Source organism: Choloepus didactylus, chromosome X (genome assembly GCF_015220235.1).
Source record: "Choloepus didactylus isolate mChoDid1 chromosome X, mChoDid1.pri, whole genome shotgun sequence".
Lineage (NCBI taxonomy): Eukaryota > Metazoa > Chordata > Mammalia > Pilosa > Megalonychidae > Choloepus > Choloepus didactylus.
This window is the reverse complement of record NC_051334.1, coordinates 75048568-75068758: the sequence shown is the minus strand read 5'-3', so window position 1 is coordinate 75068758 and position 20191 is coordinate 75048568. Positions and strand designations below refer to the sequence as shown.

General features: G+C 41.2%; 2 protein-coding genes across 4 annotated transcripts; both read right to left on the bottom strand.

Annotated features, from left to right (window-relative positions):
- Positions 1-514: 514 nt before the first annotated feature.
- On the bottom strand, positions 515-4874 carry ITGB1BP2 (integrin subunit beta 1 binding protein 2). Its single transcript, XM_037822490.1, has 11 exons — positions 4243-4874; positions 3940-3989; positions 3800-3856; positions 3579-3724; positions 2704-2798; positions 2533-2591; positions 2325-2395; positions 2111-2210; positions 1730-1843; positions 1418-1480; positions 515-1091 (listed from the first exon to the last, which is right to left on the bottom strand). Exons 1-11 carry the CDS (start codon positions 4304-4306, stop codon positions 864-866), a joined length of 1047 nt encoding a protein of 348 aa, XP_037678418.1. The 5' UTR covers positions 4307-4874; the 3' UTR covers positions 515-863.
- Positions 4875-4943: 69 nt separating this feature from the next.
- On the bottom strand, positions 4944-19489 carry NONO (non-POU domain containing octamer binding). Of its 3 annotated transcripts, XM_037822160.1 has the most exons (13): positions 19343-19433; positions 18615-18675; positions 15811-15883; positions 13835-14020; positions 11954-12147; positions 10592-10893; positions 9850-9945; positions 8620-8816; positions 8218-8302; positions 7696-7798; positions 7104-7143; positions 6744-6853; positions 4944-5966 (listed from the first exon to the last, which is right to left on the bottom strand). In XM_037822160.1, the coding sequence occupies exons 4-13, from the start codon at positions 14010-14012 to the stop codon at positions 5832-5834; spliced, it is 1440 nt and encodes a 479-aa protein (XP_037678088.1). In that variant the 5' UTR covers positions 14013-14020; positions 15811-15883; positions 18615-18675; positions 19343-19433; the 3' UTR covers positions 4944-5831. The 3 variants fall into 3 exon arrangements, with proteins under 3 accessions (XP_037678088.1, XP_037678087.1, XP_037678089.1); XM_037822159.1 differs by lacking the exon at positions 15811-15883 and having other exon boundaries at positions 19343-19437; XM_037822161.1 differs by lacking the exons at positions 15811-15883; positions 18615-18675 and having other exon boundaries at positions 19343-19489.
- Between the last annotated feature and the right edge of the window lie 702 nt (positions 19490-20191).

The following is a 20191-nucleotide window of genomic DNA, read 5'->3' as shown; positions in this document are numbered from 1 at the left end:
ATCATGCTAAGTGAAAGAAGACAGTTAAAAAAGACCACATATTATATGATTTCATGTATATGAAATATCCAGAATAGGCAAATCTACATAAAGTTGATTAGTGGTTGCATAGACTGTGGGTTTGGGGAGAAATGGGGATGATGACTAATGGGTATAGGGTTTCTTTTTGAGGTGATGAAAATTTTCTAAAATTGTTGTTGCCCAACTCTGGGACTATACTAAAAACCACTGTACCATACACTTTTAAATGGGTGGACTATATGGCACATGAGTAATATCTCGATAAAGCTGTAAAGAAAAATGTACTTCTTCAATGGAGCCTTGCCTTACTACTATGTCTACATCAATCTCTACATTCTCTCAACTTCTATAGCTCTTTAAAAGAAGTGTACTGCACAATTTAGCACTCAGTTAAACTGCTTGATAATGTTTATTATTATTTCATGCACATTGGCCTTGACTTGTCAGACTAATTTTCTTGAGAGGAATGAATAAGTCTTCTGTTTTTCAGATGTCTCTAAACCACCTAACACATAACTGAGTACACAGTAAGTACTCAGTAAATGGTAGAGAAGAATAGATGGAATGTGCATGTACTTGTTTTCACATGTGTGTGAACACACACAGAAGCTGGAAGAAAATGAATACAATCTTAGATAGTAAGGTGAGAGAATGACACTATGTGAATCTGCAGAATACAAGATTTATTTAAGGGGAAAAAGCAACATGGTTTGGATACTTTTGTTCTCCCCTCCTTCAGCACCCTGTTGCTCAATGACACCACATGGCCAACCATATCCTGGTCTCTGAGATCCTAAGGGAATCATTGCAGTCCTATCTAGATACTCGGCTATCTGATGTCACTACTCCCCCATGGCTTCCTCCTCTTCCTCCTCCTCTGTCCAGCTCAGATCATCATCTGAATCCTCAGATTCTTCCTCATCCATCTCTAACCCATCCCTTGCCCTAGCCTTCTCAGCTAGTGCATCGGGGTGCTCCAGCTGGGCCCAGGATCCTGGGTCAGCCTTGATCAGGGAGATTTCAACCCGAGATGGCATCAAGGAGACAGAGCTCTGCTCCACGTTTATGACCTAAGGAGGAGGGAAAGATAGAGGAACACAGAAAAAAGAATGAATGAGGAAATCAAAGGGTTTGGGGTCAGGGGTGGGATGGTAATGAATGACAGTGGGAAAATTAGAAGGATAGAAAAATGCAAAGAGAAAAAAAAGATATAGGAAGACAATATAGTTGGGGTTGGGGGGGGAGAAGAGAGAAGAGAGAAGAAAATATCAAAGCAAATGAAGAGAAAATCTCCACTTTCCCACTACAACTCCTTCCCTCAAGACACCCTCTATTCATTCCAATCTTGTCCTTCCTTTTACCCCACCCCCTCTTGTGCCCCCTTAACTTCACTTACCCCCCAGAGCTTCATCTGTGCTTGGAACACACGGTTACCATCAAAGACAATGTGGACATGAAGCTGAGAGAAAAGAATTACAGGGGTAGTAACAATCCTGGGACTTCATAACAAGTTGTTACAACAGAGATCCAGGCCAGAGGTGTGATCCCTACATCCATGGACCAGCCAGACAACCCTGACCTAATACCTCTACCTTCCTCTCAGGGGACTATAGAGCCTCTAGGTTAACTGGACACAGCCACTCTTCCTGTAAGATTGTATTATCACCCAACTCACTAGCCTCCCATCCAGCATCAGATGATTCCTCACCTCAGTTTGACTGGCCTTCACCCAGTTGAACGCAGGCAGTGGCATCTGGCCATACACAGTCACCACTACTAAGGAATCTGTCTGGTGCCAATCATGGCGGCAAGATGCTGGCAGCTAAAGATAAGATGTGAAATGAGGGTGGTAAGAATGAAATCTTAATCCAAGGGGAATTCTCATGGTGTGTGTGGAGAAGAGACAGGGTCTCAGAAAGATTATTACTACCTCATATTGCAAAGCCTCTGGGCTGTTAAGAGATAAGGAGCAGAATCTTATTTGGTCCATACTAAAGGGAGAAGATTAGGGAGCTTGTTCATAGGTAGAGAGGCAAGGTTATCTCTAAGACTGGGTTCTAATTAAGAGTTCAGACAAATTGGGGCTTACCTGCTTCCCCCAGTCATGTCTGCCAACTCTGCATCCTGGCTGTGCCAAGAATGCCCCAAAATCCAGGGTCTGGATGCCACAACAACTCCAAGATTTCATCCTGAGATAGGAAGATTATCAACTGAATCTTCCTTTTCTCCCAAGCCTCCATTCACATCCTATGATCAATATTGGGAGAAACTTCTCTCACAGCCCACCCAGTCCCTTCTCTTACCCCTCATGGAATCGAGGTGCTCCTGGGTGGTAGGTACATGGAGTAGCATTGCTCTCGGAACCTTGGTAAACCTAAGAAGGATACGGGAGAATCAGGAAAAGAATGAGGTCATTCTAAGGTATATCATACTCAGCTTCATCATATCTATAGTCATCCCTCAGGTATAGCACCTCTCAGTCACATGCTTGAGACCCCAAAACTCACTCACAGCATCACATCCTGGGTTCTGGCAGCTGGAACCCATCTGGAGCAGACAACTGTCAGGTCCTAGGCAAGGGAAACAGTCAGGAACCTATCTAATTCCCCACCACTACCACCAAATTGCCATTTCCACTAAATTCCAGTCTTGTGAAGCCTGTCCTACGAAGGACCCACCTACCTGCCCCAGGTTCCTGGTGTAGTTCTTTCTTTTCCAGTGCCATTTCCAGGGCTTGGGATATATTGAGTGGCAGCAGCTTCATAGGTAACTCTGACCTAGGGATTATGAGTGGATGATTTAGTCCTGGCTCATTAACCATGATCATCAGCTCCAACACTCCCACCAGTGGTATGGAGTCAAAGAAGTCTGGTGAAAGTGGGACAGGGTTGGAGATGGGCAGCAACCCCAATGTCAAGTTTCATCTCTACTGACATCCCAAATCCCTGAACCCTGGAGAAATCTCCAGGACTTCTCTTGCCATCTACTCAGTTGCTCTAAATCTAACCACATTTGTCTGTAGAACTGCATTATTTCCTCTTCCTCCCCAACCCTTTAAACCCTAGTGTTAAATATGAACTGATTCTTGACTTCCACTTTCCCAAGATCTAGCCATCCTCATCTCCCACCATAAGTAATTGTAAACTTAATATGACTCATACTATTCCTACAAAATTAATTTATTCTACTCTGCAACTTCTTGGCTGCCAATGCTACATCCTTTTCTTGATGTAAGACTTAAAACACTTTTTCAAAAAGAAAAATCAAGACATTCTCAAAAATTCCCTTTGCATTATATACTAAGCACGTATTTGTGCAGAGCTTTCTACTCTGTTGTCTCGATATATCTATCCCATCACCACCCCTTACCATCCTAGAGCATAGGATATTATTTTAGGAGATAGATTTTCCTTAAGGTACAGAATATACACCATCTGAACCCCAGACACGTGGCCCTCCTCGCATCTCTGGTCCCTAGTACCCAACCCCCAATGACCCATTAATCACTTCTAGGAGGCTGCATGAATGTAGGAAAAACCCTGGGACCTCCTCTTTACTTGGGCCTCTCCCGGCGCAAGGTCTCTGCTGACTTTGGAATCGTATTCAGAGGTTTTTGTTCCTGAAGTGAACTGCTTGTGGCAGGGCCCTCAGGTTGAGGGACCTCAGGGAGCTTCTCAGCGCAATGTGGTCCCATAGTACAGCCCTAGTATAGACAAGGAGATAAGGATTAGGGGTAGAATTCTAACAGGGGCAGAATCCAAGGAAGTAAAGGATTTACCTTGATGTTTAAGAACTCAGTGAAATCTACAGTTCGCTTCCAGCAGCAGGACCAACCCTGATGAGAGATCCAGCTCAGCTTAGGTTGCTGGGTATATTTCCTTTGGGAAATACTCTTGCTATCCCCCCTCACCTACTCACCTTAAGTGCATCATGGAAGATTGGGACCCCAGAGTGATGGCAACAGGAATCTGTGGATACCAGAAGGATCAAGGAAGTAAAGACAACTATTCCAAATATCACTTCTCACCTCTTCCCTAGGTTTATATGCTTATGGTTTCATTCTACATAATGTAAATACAAACAAAATCTGAAGATCACCCAGACCAATTAATCTAGGGCAGGTACACCAAGTTTCTTTGCTCCATTAGCAGGCTGCCCCCCAACTAACCATTCCACAATACCCACACAGAACCTATGGCAAGATCAGGATTAGTTACTCACCAGGAAAGTTGGTATTGGGGTCAAAATGCTGCCCACAGCCTTTGTTATGGCAAAGTAAAGACATGGAGGCGCTGGTAGAATTATGGAAAGGATATTTCAAGGAGTCTGACTGCCGAGTGGGGAACACCTCTTAGTCTGGAGGCTTTTAGCTGCCTGGAAGGACCAGCTGTTTCTATCTTTAGTTCAGGAGGCGTATACCTCCTAACATGGGCAAGGGAACTTCAATTGGTCTTCCCAGCCAATGAGAAAGAGCTCAGGAGCATTTTAGCTCTGAGGCTCAAGAAAAAAGGATCAGGCAGAGTAGGGCTTGGAACTTGGGTGAGGTCAGCTAACCACTGCACAGTTTTAGATTCACCATACCAATTCCAAGCCAATGACATACTAGCAGCTGCTCAGAAATGAAAACCAATTTTGAGACCCCACTCCCAGCTCAATGAGGGTCCCTCAATTCATCCTACAAATCTTTCAAAGCAGCTTTTCTTCTATCCTCATTACTTCCGTGTAGTGCCAGTCCTTGCCAACCATTTCAGCCATTGTATGCATCTCATTCCCACCCCCTCTCCATGTTTGCCCAGATGGATGACTAATACTTTAATCAAAAGCTCATAAAGGATTATCCTTATAGAGCCTAGTGCTCATCTCCTAAGACAGAACACCCCTCCCTCCCTCCCTCTCTTCCCCTTCAAAAATAGCACAGAAAATTAAAAGGCTTAAAATGTATTTTAATAAGTTGATGCTGCATTACTGCTCCATTTCTCAGAAAAACTCCAAATTTAAGGTATCAGAGACAAATCAAACATGATACACCAATAAAAAATGCACAGCATAACTACCTAAGATAGGCAAGGCTAAGAGCTACTGTCAGACCTTCAGCATACAGCAACCCTGTTCCCAAGATTGTACTAAGCCTATCAAGAAAAGCTGTGAACAGCAACATCATAGACACAGAAAGGGTCATTCCTGGGCAGTCCTCACCCAAGAAAAAGATGGATGCAAGTTAACACAAGATATTTTTAAAGATATACTAAAATGAAAACCTATGAGAAAATTTCTTTAGGACATGAAGGGGTAATGTATGGGATATAACAGAACCGTATGTATGCTGTCTGCGATCTCTGTGGACATTTGCCTGAATTCTGACCTGGGAGTGAATGGAATAATGGGGCTAAGATCGCTGGGTGACATTTGGTTTTTGTGGTATATATGGCAGTGTCTCATGTTGGGGGACAGGGGGTATAAGGATATAAAAGCAAACAGAACAGGATGGACAAAGAATGGAATGATCATGATTAATGGGACTCAAACTGAATCCATTTTTGCCATGGTTCCCCCCAGGCCCTCAACATCAATAACATTTGAGACTTCAGGAATGCACCACACAGAACTGATTTGTTAAATAATATACCACACTGAACTGATCTTTTAAATATCACCCTCCCTCCCTTGCCCCAGGTCTCCCTAGAGTAGTACAGAAAGGGAAAACCTAACTATTGGGAGGAATCCCTAACACTCTTCCAGGGTAAAATCCTGGCTAGTCCAAAATGGGTCCTTCTTTTCAGGGTTTTGAGAAACTAGACACTGCAACTTTATTAGTATCGGCGACGTTTGTTTGGAGCAAATTCAGCTCCAGGAGCTGCACGATTGAATGCAGGAGGGGTTCCACCAATTGCCCCAATTCCTTCCATTGTAGCAGCTTGGCCAAAGCGTTCAGTTGTTGGTGGGGTCTTAGAAAACAAACAAACAAAAAAGAGCAATGTTACAATAGTAACCTTTGTCCTATGCTTCTCACCCATCTGGAGTCCCTCCCTTGGAGGCTATTAAAAACTGACTGGGAGGGAACTTTCCAACCAACTAATTATTCAATAAGGCTCCTGATTCTGGGGTGACCAAGCTTGTTTAGAACAAGAGTCCAGAGAATAACCCTAAAGAGAAGATTGTCTGGATTAGGGACCCATCAAGCTATCTTATCTTTAATTATTTATCCCTATTCCTCACTACTGACTAAGCAATACTATGTACTAAGTTCTTAGGTTGGATAAGTTCTAGACAAGACCTTCCATTTTCCTGAGCTAGGTACCTGGACAAGGGGAGGCCACTGTTCTTCAGCAACCTCAAGCCTATCCAGCTTGACATTAGGACCAAAACAACCTCAAGATTATATGAGTCATAAAGTCTTTGAAGTCATATCTATTTTATGTGATAATATCTATTTTTTGTTACCTTCTCTCCAAAACAATAACTTGTTCACTCAGGGTAGCAGCTAAACAGTCAACCAGAAAGGCCAGTCCGAGTCATTTGCTTTACTTCTAGACAAAGTATAATTTAAGACTGGGTTTGCTCAAGAGTCAAAAATAAAGATCTTGAGGTTATATCTAATGGATACCAGAGGTCTTAAAGACTGACTTCTGTAGCATAATTGGTAGGTCCAGGGGCTATGAAGGCAAAGCTCTTTCCCCTCCTACCACCATTTAGAAGTATTGTAAGGCTCTGCAGTTTATTACCAATCCCAAGGTTCCATCTGGCATCATAGTGGCTGGTCCTGGAGGAGCTGGAGTACCAGCTGGCACAGGAGCAGGGGGCATGGCACCTCTGTTGTTTATGCCCATAGCACCTAAAGAGAGTAGTGTGATCAGTACTGGGTATAGATTGTTAGTCTCCTTTCTATGCCACCAGAGGAAACAATTGAACAAGACCTCTGGGCTAAGACATGTCACACACACACATATACACACACACACACCACAAACGATGCTCCCTTAAATCTGTCAGCCCCTTAAATCTGGACTTAGTAGGAGAAGCTACATAGTTCACCACAGACCAGACAAAAAACCAAATCAGTCATTAGCATCCTAAGTCCTTACCTCCCATAGCCATCTGGCCCATCCGTATCTCCTGTTCTCTCTGAAAAACAAAAAACTATTCAAGACAACAGTGTATTCTAGCACCATCTATTGAGGACCACACACTAAGGTTCGTAGATAGAATGTAAGACATCCCAAGAGCACTAAGACCAAGCTGAGGAACACCAACAGCTCCTCACTAGTTTACAGTGAGCTCAAGGTCACAGAGCTACTAGGACACAAGTCAGAGTCTCCTATTAAGAACAGAAGGAGAGAAAGAATGGAAGAGAAAGTTGATTTGTTCTAAACCTCCAACCTGTACAACAACTGCAAGGACAAAAGAGGATTAGGTCAAGGCTGCTAAAGGACTCGATGTATCTCATCCTACATCACCAAGTCTAAACAGCATACAATGGCCTCAGCCTTTCATCCTAAATTGCCTGTGCAGCAAGAACTATTCCCCTTCAAAACTTTCAATGAATTCTTCCTAAAAGAAGTTCCCTAGTAAGGGAAAGCTGGTCATAGCCCCAGGGTACTTTATAGTCCTAGTGGACGATCCATGGTGGGTTTGTCATGATTGGCTTGGTACACCACGGGCACATGGGAAATATACCGCATCAGGGAAGGTTCCCTTGAATCCTTCCTGCTGTCGTCGCATCATTTCCTCCTGTTGCCGTCGCATCTCTTCCTCACGGCGCCTGCGCTCCTCCTCCTGCCTATAGAGTCACCAAGGTATTTAAGACAGAGGCATTCCAAAACTTGAACAGGCTATCTTAATAGGGAACTCTGCCAAGGAAATCAAGAACCTACAGACAACTATCGTAGCTCTCCAGGAAACAGTAAAGTGTGCCCAGCCCCAAGGTAACCCAGATGTGTCCATCAGGGAAAAAAAGTTCTCCTCTCCCAAAGGAGCCTCATGAGACCAGCACTCGGCTGCTTCCCCTTTAGTGCAGCCCCAAGTAATGCCTAGAACCATAGGCAGCTAGAAAATCTCCTAGTTAAAGAGAGAAACTGAGAAGTCAGGAAATATTTGCCAACATGTTTATGTACCAGGTAGCATGATGGGTACAAAGCATGAGTGACAGATTTCCTTTTAAGCATTGTCTGGAAAATAAGGTTCAAGAAAGAAAGTTACCTGAGTTCCAGTTGCTTTCGTTTTTGCACCTCTTGGTTATGCAGCTCCTCCATCCTCCGAAGTTCTTCTTGGCGCCTCATCAAATCTACAAAAACAAATTGATTCACAGTATTCTTCATAATATCCTTTGTTCTCCTCATATAGGCTCAATAATTTTCCAAAAATAGTTACAGAAAACAAGGGGAATATAATCTCTAAGTGGTTGTCCAAGGTATCCACAACTCCCAAAATGAAATCAACCTCTATTTCCTTCTCTGAAGAATCTAGGATTCTCTGTCACATCTACCAATTCGTTTGCCTACCAAGATCAATGAAATATTTCAGATTCAAGCCTTTCTCTACTGATTGGCATAAAAAAATCTGAAAAACGTCATTTTGCCCTTCTTACAGGCCTCTACTCACCCTGCCTCATTAGCATGACCTGGTGCTCATGGCGAGCAGCCTCCATCTCCATTTCCAGCTTCTCACGAGCTTCCTTGATGTTGCGGTCCACTTGGTCCTGCTGCTGCTTCTCCATCTCAATGAGTGCCTTCCAGCGCATGGCATACTCATACTCAAAAGAGCCAGGCTGTGCAAATCTGGGTGGCTGTTCTCGCTCCCTAGGGACAAGGGTCCCAGGTCACTAACTTTGTTCAAGATTCCCCCAACTACTTGCCCCTATGAAGCTTGTTACTGCAAAGGAGAGGCTAAACCTGCTTATAATTGTGCCTAAGAGTCTCCCTCTGAGGGCCTCTTTGTTGCTCAGATGTGGCCCTCTCTCTCTAGCTAAGCCAACTTGGCAAGTGAAATCACTGCCCTCCCCGCTACATGGGATCTGATACCCAGGGGAGTGAATCTCCCTGGCAACGTGGAATATGACTCCCAGGGAGGAATCTAGACCCAGCATCGTGGGATGGAGAACATCTTCTTGACCAAAAGGGGGATGTGAAATGAAATGAAGTAAGTTTCAGTGGCTGAGATTCCAAAAGGAGCCAAGAGGTCACTCTGGTGGGCACTCTTACGCACAATATAGATAACCCTTTTTAGGTTTTAATGAATTGGAATAGCTAGCAGTAAATACCTGAAACTATCAAACTACAACCCAGAACCCTTGAATCTTGAAGACGATTGTATAACAATGTAGCTTACGAAGGGTGACAATGTGATTGGGAAAGCCATATGGATCACACTCCCCTCTGTCCAGTGTATGGATGGATGAGTAGAAAAATGGGGGGAAAAAAAAAACTAAAGGAAGAATGGGGGGGTGAAAATTTGGGTGTTCTGTTTTTACTCTTGTTTTTTTTATTCTTGCTTTCACTTTTTCTGGTACAAGGAAAATGTTTAAAAAAATAGATCGGGGTGATTAATGAACAACTATATGATGGTAATATGATCAAAGGATTATATACTTTGGATGATTGTATGGTATATAAATAAATCTTTAAAAAATTGAATTAAAAAAAATTCAATCCTTGTAAGCAAGCAATTAAAAAAAAAAGATTCCCCCAACTAAGCATCATGTTCCTTCCAAGTGCCAAAATAATGGCAGCCAGTGAACACATCCAGCAAAGACCTGCTTCTTTTACTCACCCCTTTACAAGTTTCCTTAGGATTAGGCAAATACCTAACAGGGAATGTGTCAAAATTACATACTTGTGAAATTGCTGGTTCTTTATAACCAACTTCTCCGGAAGTCCCTCTTCATCATCTAGCTGGTCCATGGGCTCCACAGTCACAGGTCGGGGAAACCTGAAACAAGGTAGCTCAGGGTCAGTCAAATCACACCCTATTAGGCTCCCTCTATACATCTACCACAGGCACAATGAAATAGTTAGGGATGAGGACTAGACAATTAAACATACTTCTGAAAGGTTTCTTACATCCAGGCCCAAGGAACTAAGTCTTTTTAACGATATTAAGGAGAATTGGGGGTTGACAATCAGGATGGAGTCAGGCTTCAGCTCTCTGAATACAGACAGCCTCAAAAAGATATTCAAAGTAGGCAGGTACAGTACTTAAGTGTAACCTAAATATCTGGTTATCTGCAGAAAATGACCCAGGAAAATGCTAAGAGACGTCACATGCACAGAACAACTTTTCAGAGTTCTAAAATTTTTTTAAGTGGAGATTTAATTCTGATTAAAGGACAATCTACTGAAAGTCTGAAAAGGTATTTCTTAATCCTCACACCATTTCCACTGATTTAAAATTACAATGAAAACCATTTTTTCTGATTGAAAATAGAAGATTGCTTTAGAAATGTTCTAGAAACGTGAATTAGTATCAAGTCTTTAAACAATACAAGAATATGGTTCCTAGAGGCTAACTCCTCAAACCACCATAGCAAGGAAGTAGCAACCTAAGGTTTGTTTCTGAAAACTCCCTCCTTACTTACGTGGTTAGCAGGAAGGAGCCTTCACTGCATCTGTCCAGAGCTTTCCGAGCAGCTGGCTTCCCTGAGAACTCAACAATGCCTTTTCCTGAGGGCCTTCCTCGATCATCCACAATGACTACAGCCCTCTCCACCTGACCAAACACAGAAAAGGCTTCCTCCAGCAATTCGTTGGACACGTACTGAGGAAGGTTTCTGACTGTAAGGGATGCACTATGGCAGGCAAAGCGCACACGCAGCTGCTTTCCACGGAGTGGCATGTTGTCAAGCTCCACTTTGGCAATCTCCGCTAGGGTTCGTGTTTCCTGGAGAGCAAAGTCAGAATAACTCGGTTTAACAAAGACCATCTGAGCAGCCATCAACAGTCTAGAGTTAGCAGAGCTCAGTAACAAAATGTCTCCAAAAAAACCTTAGCAAGAAGCATACAAAGAAACACGGGTAAAATTGGAAGAATGGAACTGTCTGTTTCAGATAACTCTTCAGTTATGGCCTAATCGCTTTGATGGCCTTGCATCAGATAAAATATAATTGGAAATTCTAGAAGCTAATACACTTATCCATCACCACTTTCATAGGTTATTCTCCCAAAGGGTAGCAAATCATGCAGAAAACAAAGGCTACCTTAAAATCTACCCTTATAATATAGGACCCCAAATATTTTAATTTTAGCTAGTTGCATACAAGTTTAACCAGAATTACCTATGCCCTCCAAGAAGCCTCCTTAGAAACTAGACCTTGAAAGAACCCTTCATGTTAATAAAGAGGAACCTAAACCCCAGTGAAATAGATTTGCCTTTATAAAGTCTCATGAGTTAGTGGCAGATCTGGAATAAAAACTAAGTTCCAACACCCCATCCAGTGATCCTGCTACCAGATTATGCTCCTTATTTATGATGATAATGTCTAGAAATGTTTTAGGCCCATATACTTAAAAACTTCTCCTAAGTCAAACCACACTTTAGCTCTAATATACTAAAATATTTATTGGGGTGGGAGCAAATGGGGAGAGGTATAGATGAAGGAAAATTAGCCATCAGTTGATAACTGCTGCAAAGCTGGGCAATAGGTATGTGCAGGTTCATTATACCATTCTCTTCTGTATATTTGAAAATTTCCAATTAAAATTTTAAAAAGTTCCAAGGGGCATACTTTAGCCCCAGTATCCTGAGCAAATAAACCTATGCTGCCCTTAAAACAAAAACCCATTAACATAAATAAAAATAAAACCTGCATTTTTTTGTCCTATTTCATCAACTAAAAGCTTTGACACACAGATCATCTGAGAATTATTCCCACTGCCTAGTTTTCCATATATATCATCCCCCACCTTTCAGGGCACATGCCCCAAAGCCCACAGCTGCTCACCAAGCGGATAAAGCCAAAGCCTTTATCCTTATGAATGAAGACCTCGCCTGCTTTCCCATATTTTTCAAATAGTTTCCTCATTTCCTCCTCAGTGATGTCAGGAGGAAGATTGCCCACAAAGAGACGGCTACGTTGGGTGAAGGTCTTCTCTCCTGGTTTCCTAAAATTCTTCAGGTCAATAGTCAAGCCTTCATCTGAGGGAAGACATTACATATAATCACTTAAAAGATTGAAGAAAGACCCAGAGAACCTCTTTGTTGCTCAGATGTGGCCTCTATCTCTAGCTAAGACCACTAGGCAAGTGAACTCATTGCCCTCTCTACTACATGGGACATGATTTCCAGGGGTGTAAATCAACCTGGCAACATGGAACATGACTCCTGGGGATGAGCCTGGCCCAGGCATCATGGGATTGAAAAAGTCTTCTCAGACCAAAAGGGGGAAGAGAAATGAAACAAAATAAAATTTCAGTGGCTGAGAGATTTCAAATGGAGTTGAGAGGTCCCTCTGGAGGGCATTCTTATGCGCTATATAGAGATCCCTTTTTGGTTTTTAATGTATTGGAATAGCTAGAAGGAAATACCTGAACTGCGGAAATGCAACCCAGTATCCTGGATTCTTGAAGATGATTGCATAACTATGTAGCTTACATGGTGTGACTGTGTGATTGTGAAAACCTTATGGCTCACACTCCCTTTTTCCAGTGTATGGACAGATGAGTAGAAAAATGGGGACAAAAACCAAATGAAAAATAGGGTGGGATGGGGGGATGGAATGCTTTGGATGTTCTTTTTCACATTTATTTTTATTCTTTTTGGAGTAAGCAAAATGTTCAAAAATTGATTGGGGTGATGAATGCACAACTATATGATGGTACTGTGAACAGTTGATTGTACACTGTGGATGACTGCATGGTATGTGAATATATCTCAATAAAACTGAATTTAAAATAAAAAAAATAAAAGATTGGGGAAAGAGAATTATAGTCACATCCTCGAAGAGTTATAACTGGCTGCTAGATTAGTAAACATAATTCCTGAAGAGAAGGCATATACCATTTCCCAGTGCAACCTATCCACTAACCACTTATCAGTAAATTGTACCTTAAAATGTGAAAGCAGAATGTAGAGATCTGAGGAGGACTTCTCAACAGCTCTACCTTTGAGAAGCCAGAGACAGAAAGATAAGGAACCCTAATTCACAAGGGATCAGATTTTTTTAATTTAAAACATAATTGCTCAATTTTCCCAATCTCTCACCAAATCTTTCTTCATAACCTTAATGTTCCCATTCTTACTGGCTTGGGGAAACGAATGGAAAAAAAAAAAGTTAGAAGAGTATTCTTTGTAGGAATCTCCGGAAATAAAGAGGGTTGAAGTGGGTTCTAGTCTTAGTGACAGGTAAGCAATAAGTGTTCAAAGTTTACTAAATAAACAGGTAAGTACATTTAAAGACTTTTCGCTCTGATTAAAAATGGGCTGGGACCGGCCCCAGGCTACACATAGAACACTCAGTACCAGACCTCTTCTCCACTGAGCCTTAAAAGACTTGATCTGTATTCTCTTTAATTAACAGTCCTCTGATGTCTACCTCTAAGAACCAAGCTCTGAGGTAAAATATACAGACATCTGTTTAGCAGTAGAATGTGCCAACACAGCAAAGCAACCTGTACTCAACTGCTGTCCTATACAACAGGTCTGCTCCTTGGTTTCAGGGCATCAGCCTTTTTCCATCATAAAGATACCATGAGGTAAATAGGGAAAAGAACAAAGGTGTGTCACAAAGGCCTGTTCTCTTATAATCCCAAGAAACTAATCTAAAAACCAATAAACATTCCCAAGAGGGAACCTATTTCTACCCCAATGCCTAGTGTCCACTTACTTTGGCTGCTGGCCTGTTGCCCATTTGCAGGTATTGGTGGTGGTGGTGGCTGCTGCTGCTGCTGCTGCTGTTGCTGCTGCTGTTGTTGCTGTGGGTGGTGCTGTGGGTGGTGATGCTGATGATGCTTCCTTGGAGTATGGTTTTGCTTCTCCAGGTTAAAGGTTTTATTGCTCTGCATTTCTGCACCTTAAAAAAGAAAAAGTGGATTGTCTCTTTACTATAAGTGGCTATAGCAAAAAAAAAGCGGACTGTCAAAATGCATTCAGTGATAAGAAATGCAATCAGTCACCTTCTTATAACTCACTATGTCATTAATCACCTTTGATATGCTGGTTTTTGCCAGATCCAAACAATTGGTTACTCTGAACAAGTATGGCAAAAGAGGGCAATTCAAAACTCTAAAAACGACTAAGTATTAGCAGTTATGCTACAAACAGAAACTAGACAAATACTGGATAAGAACACCTTAGACTAGAATGACTTAAGGAAACTTCCAGTTCATTAATTCTAAACATTAATAGGAAACCACGTTCCCATAAGGATCTACCCCTTAAAAAATAGTCCTACCACCTATTAAAGCACATTATACAGACACAAAGTCCAAAATGGTTTACTACCAATACAAAAGAAATACAAACAAAATGGAACAGACTGGAGGGTCCAGAAATAAGACCCTAGTATCACACAAGGCCAAGGACTAATAAGTCTTATTCTTCTCTTGACACTTAGCACAGTTCTAGCCCATAGTAGATATTGTGAACAGTGGGAAAAGTATGGGCCATGAGACAGACATTTAGGTTTGAACCATGATCCTAATACTTACTAGGCATGAACTAGCTAGTAAATTACTTCTGCCATATATTTCTTAAGCTCCTATAAAGGGAATGGAAAATACCTACCTATCAAGGTGGCTATGAGGGTTAAATAAATATGTGGGAACACTAGCTCAGTACTGGTATATAAGAAACACTCAGCAAACATTGTTATTAATCATGATGGAAAAGATAAATGTAATTACCAAAACAACAAAAGATGCAAACATAAAAAAGATTAATATACAATCATAAAATGTTAAGTTCTGTCATTTAAAAATCAACACCAAGATTAAAAAGAAAACAAAATGAAAATTCCTGTAGAATCCAGACTGAATTTTTAAAATGTCAGAATTCAAAAGTTGACAGTTTTAAAATGAAAATTTTCTCATAAGCTAGGTACTGTGTTCCTCATCCAAGGATAATTCTCCAGTAAATGAAATAAAAGGGCAATGTCAACCCTAAATCCTTTTCCTCCAACAAAGCCCTCTAGTCAGAATTTAACTGAAACAAAGATGCAGAAAAGGAACTTTTCATAAATATTGTACTGTTAAACATCACATACCTTTAAAAAATAGAGAAAACTATACTTCTCAGATGAAGAAAATGTGACAAATGTGACTGCTGATTTTGGATGATGGCTATATGGGAATAGTGCATTCTTTTAAGTGTATAAGACCTTCTACAGAATTTTCTACAACACTGTATCTCACCAAAATTGAAAACATCAACACAATTATCAAAATCCATATCCAAAAGTTGTTTCACAAGACAATATGTAGCAAGAGTTATTAAGATGTTCATATTCTTTAACTCAGAATTCTACTCCTATGTATTTATCCTAAGGAAATAATTTTAAAATTAAAATACTTATATGAAAATTTTCATCAGAATGGTCTTATGGTAGCAAAACAATAAAAATGACTTAAATATCCAAAATAAGCAGAATGGCTTTTAAAAATTATAGTATATCCATACAATAGAATGTTACACAGCAGTAAAGACCATGTAAACATGAAAAAATTTAAATGTTTTAAGGGGGAAGTTTTTTTTTTAAACGCTTGACTGTAGACAAAAAACAGAAAGTAGGCAAAGATTAAAACTGCCTTGTTTGTAAGTTACTGATAATTTTTCACTTTATTAATTCATTCAACAAATACTCACTGAATGCCTACTATTTGCCAGGCACTATTCTAGGTGCTTGGGATGCATCAGTGAACAAAGCAAAGATTAACTTCTGGAGAGACAAAACAACATACATCATAAATAAGTAAATTACATATGATATTTCATCAATCTACCTTTCTCAGCTTCAGAAGTTACAATAAAGTACCTATTACAAAATACATTTTAATACTCAGAAAAACAAAAATAAAACCCCATAGACCCACCACTAAATACTCACTGCTGACAATTTAGTACACCAAGTCATTAATTTATATATTTATGTTGTTCAATGGGATATTATAAAAACTATTTTGTAAACTTTTCCTACTTTATGATACATATTATGAACAGCTTTCATGTCATTAAATCTTCTACTGTGTTAATGGGACACAATATTCAGCTGTATTCGTGCACCATAATTTCTTTAACCCCTATTGTTGGGACACTTAGGTTGTTTCTAATTCTTAACCATTATAAATGATGCTCAGTTAAATCTTTGGGCACATCCATAATTAAATCTTCCTCCCACTATTTCCATTTTTGCTTATTTACCTTCCAAGACATGTATTAACCTTTCAAAAATTGCAATCATAATGCACTACTATATATTCAGCTCTTCCTTATTTCTATAGTGTCGGCATAATTATAACTTTTAACAGCTACCTAAAGTCCTCCTGGATGTATACTAATTTACTAAATCACTCCCTACCATGAGACACTGAGGTTGTTCCCAGCTTTTTCCTATTATAATGCTGTAGTAAATATCCTTTTGCTTATAGCTGTTTCTGTTTATTTCTTTATGATAAGTTCATAAAGAAACTAAAAATAGGGTCACTGAACCAATGCCACATAGTACAGCATGGTTTTCCCAAAAAGTTTTAACAATTTAAACAATTTTAAATGCCATGAATAGGTGTAGCAGTTTCATGTCAAATAGATACCTTAAAGATAGATACAAAAGTAGGAAACTAGAACATATGAAATCTAAAGTCCACCCCAGCAACCCTTGGGGGATGGGTGAGGTAGGCATTAGAATCTACTATTTTCCTATTTTGGGTTCCAAGTATTAAGTATCTCCCTTCCCCTGACCCTAAAGTGACTGATAGCAGAAAACTGGGTTATCTTCACAGCCATTTCTCCCACTAGTTCAGCCTTCTTATCCCAGGCTAAAATCAGAAGCCAGTAGCCCCAGCCTCAAAACCTTGCATCCCATTCAAGAACCCACAACATATATTTACATGTTAATAGAAACCCCCATAGAGATCCATTCAAAATTTAAATATCAAAACCCTAATTTACATCTTAACGGACACCTCACCACTCCATTTCAAAAAGGCCGTTTTACCACAACTTCTAGTAGAAATGATCTTTGTCCCAGAGGATAAAGTTCTGGGAGCAAAATTTTAAGGATGTTCTAAAACATTTAAGATCATCTCAAGGGTAGTTGTTTTTGGCTTTTAGTAAGTGCAGCTTGGTAGTTAAAATGATAATATCAATTATTTATTGGCCATTAAATGCCATATATTGTGCTGTATTAATTATCTCATTTAGTGCTCACAACTATTATTCTTCTGGATAAGGAAAGTGAATCCTGAATAAGTACGTTGTCCACCTAAGGTCACACAGTGTGATAGAGCACGAAGTGGAACCCAGACTGCTGAACTCTAAAGCTCATAGTCATCACCATGCTACCGGTTTTGTAGTCAAATACACCTTGATTTCATTTTAGAGTTCAATAAACTTGCCTCACTTCTGAGCCTCAGTTTCCTCACCTGGGTTTCATAACATCTATCTCACAGGGCTGGGAAAACTTAGCTCCCATACAGGAAGATAGCAGACACTTGTTTCTGCTGGCAACCACCACCCCTATTTCTACATAGGGTGGGTGCTCTCATTAGGAAAATGCTATCTATTATATTCTTCCTTCTCTTTCGGATTTTAGCTAAAATCATGTTTTTATAACCAAACTGCCTGCCTTCATCTTTTTAAATAAATGTTTCCATAATGCTAGTTTTCATCTTTCCCTTCAGTTTACTTTTTCTCAAGCAGGCATTCACAGGTAGCGACTAAATAATACATATAAAGCACCTAGAACAGTGCCTACTAAGTAACAGGTACTAATAAGTACCTACTTTTGATGATGACCACCAATATAATTTGGAAACGTGCAAAAATCTCTTTTGAGTAATAAGTCCACTGCCCCTAACCTTTGGCCTCTAAGAAGAGAACAAAGCACAAAGATCAGCAGCCAGGATTTTTGTCTACTTAACTGTCCTCAAGACATACATGGCTGAATTAGAAATACTGTGGCTGCTGGGCATGATACAGCCTGAACAGTTGTAGAAATGTTACAGGACCAAACAGTACATCACACATATCTGTAATCTAAATAAATGTTACCTAAATTTTCAGGAAAAAAGCAATTCTTTAAGTGGAAACTGTGGGGGGAAATCTGGTATAAGTATCTACCAGGATGGCTACCTGGATATAGACCAGCCCTAGAGCAGTAGAATGAACTGGACAGAGCAATTTTCTAAGTTTCTTACAACGGTTCGTTTAACAACAAGGAAATGGGACAAAAGCACACTATAAATCTAGCCAGTGCCCCCCTACTTGATGTGCCAGATTTAGCAAATAAAAATACATGACCCACAATTAAATTTGAATTTCAGATAAAAATAAAAACACCTAATACCTTTTTTTGGTGTATGTCCCATGCAACATACTTAAGACTAAAAAATAATTCCTTGTCTACCTTAATTCAGATCTAATCATCCAACAACCCTATCCCCTACACGTACCTCAACTTCGATTGGAGAAGGCAACCAAGTGTCTCCCAAGTCCCCTCTAACTTGGACTTCTCTGTTAAGAACACAAAGCAAGGTGTCAGCTCATGACAATACTTTCTCCGAGTGAAAAATAACCGATAGAAAGTCCATAAAATTAAGTTGCATTTAGAAAAGCGACGCTACGGGTTGAGTAACTGAGCAGCAAGACTGGAAAAAGGGCACACAGGAACCGACAAGGAAAGCGGTAGGGTCTGCAGATGAACTTCCAAGCTAAGAGTTTTGACAAAGAAATACCGCTGGGGGCGGGGGGGGGGGCACTTTCCCTTTTTGGAATTAATGGCCTCGCTGAGGCCGAGAGGAGGAGCGCCCGACAAAGCGCCTCCTCCTCCAACAACGACTTCAGTCCTCTCGGATAATAGACCCCACACCCTCAGGCTCAGGGCGGCTAAAAGGCCTGGGAACTTACTGACAGGGCTAAGATTCGAAGATGAGTTGCACAAAGAAAGCAGGTGGTGCAGAAAACCGGAGACGGGTTCAACCAGACGGGGGTCGAGTAGAGAGTACTGGGCCCCCGCGGGTGGGCAAAGGAGGCCGTGTGGCGGCGGGGACAAGGCCTCTAGGGGCCTTGGAACGGCCATCCTCCCTCCAAACCTAACCTCGCCCTGGCCTCTTCCTTCACCGATTACTGCAAGAAATCTCGCTTCCCTCCTAAACAAAAAACGAACCATCCGAAAACTCACCCTCTACCGACTGTTCTCTCCTCAGAGTAACGGCGACGCTACACGGCCTTTACCGTCCCGAGAAAAGAGCGCGCGACCGCCGGAAACCAGACGAGGGGGCTCGGAGCCTCCCAAGGGGTCCAAAGTGGCGTCCCCGATTGGCTATCTTAACTGCCAATCAAAGTTTATCTTCAGAGGCGGAATCATTTTTCCACCATTTCTTAGATTCTATTGGCTACCGAATGCCAAAGCCTTGCGTTCGTGTGAACGACAGATGGGGACAAAGAGCGAGGCTTTGTACCTAATGCGCATGCACAAGTGGCTGTGCGCGTGAGACGGAAAAGGAAGGGCGGGTGTGGGAGATGAAGGGGTGGGGAGATGGAGGATGGAAAGGAGAGAAGTAAACGGACTAACGGAAAGACTGAAAGATCTAGAGATGGGAGGGGGAAAGGAGAGAGAAAAAGCGAAGCGAGGGGACGAAAGTGGAAAGAGAGAGAGGAGAGAAAATGTGCGCGCGTAGGCGTGCTCTGAGAATTCCTGCACTGCGCCTGTGCAAGAAGCAAGAGTAACAATGTCATTGTATTCAGTGTAGTAGATCCAGCCTTTTCCTACTGAAAAAAAAAATGCCCCGCCATGTTTCTTTTTTCACACTTCCCTCATTAGGGCATGCTCTGTGACACCCCATACTTAATCGGGTTTCTAGTTGCTTCTTCTGCTGCCATGGCTACTCATGAAGTCCGACTGAAATAGTCATCTCTATGGTTATAGAAAGAAAGAGGCGGAGGTGGGGAATGCGGTGGATTGACACCTTAGTCTCTGTGTTTACTCAGAATTGTAACCAGTGCCCTCATTTCCATGGTAACCAGGGAA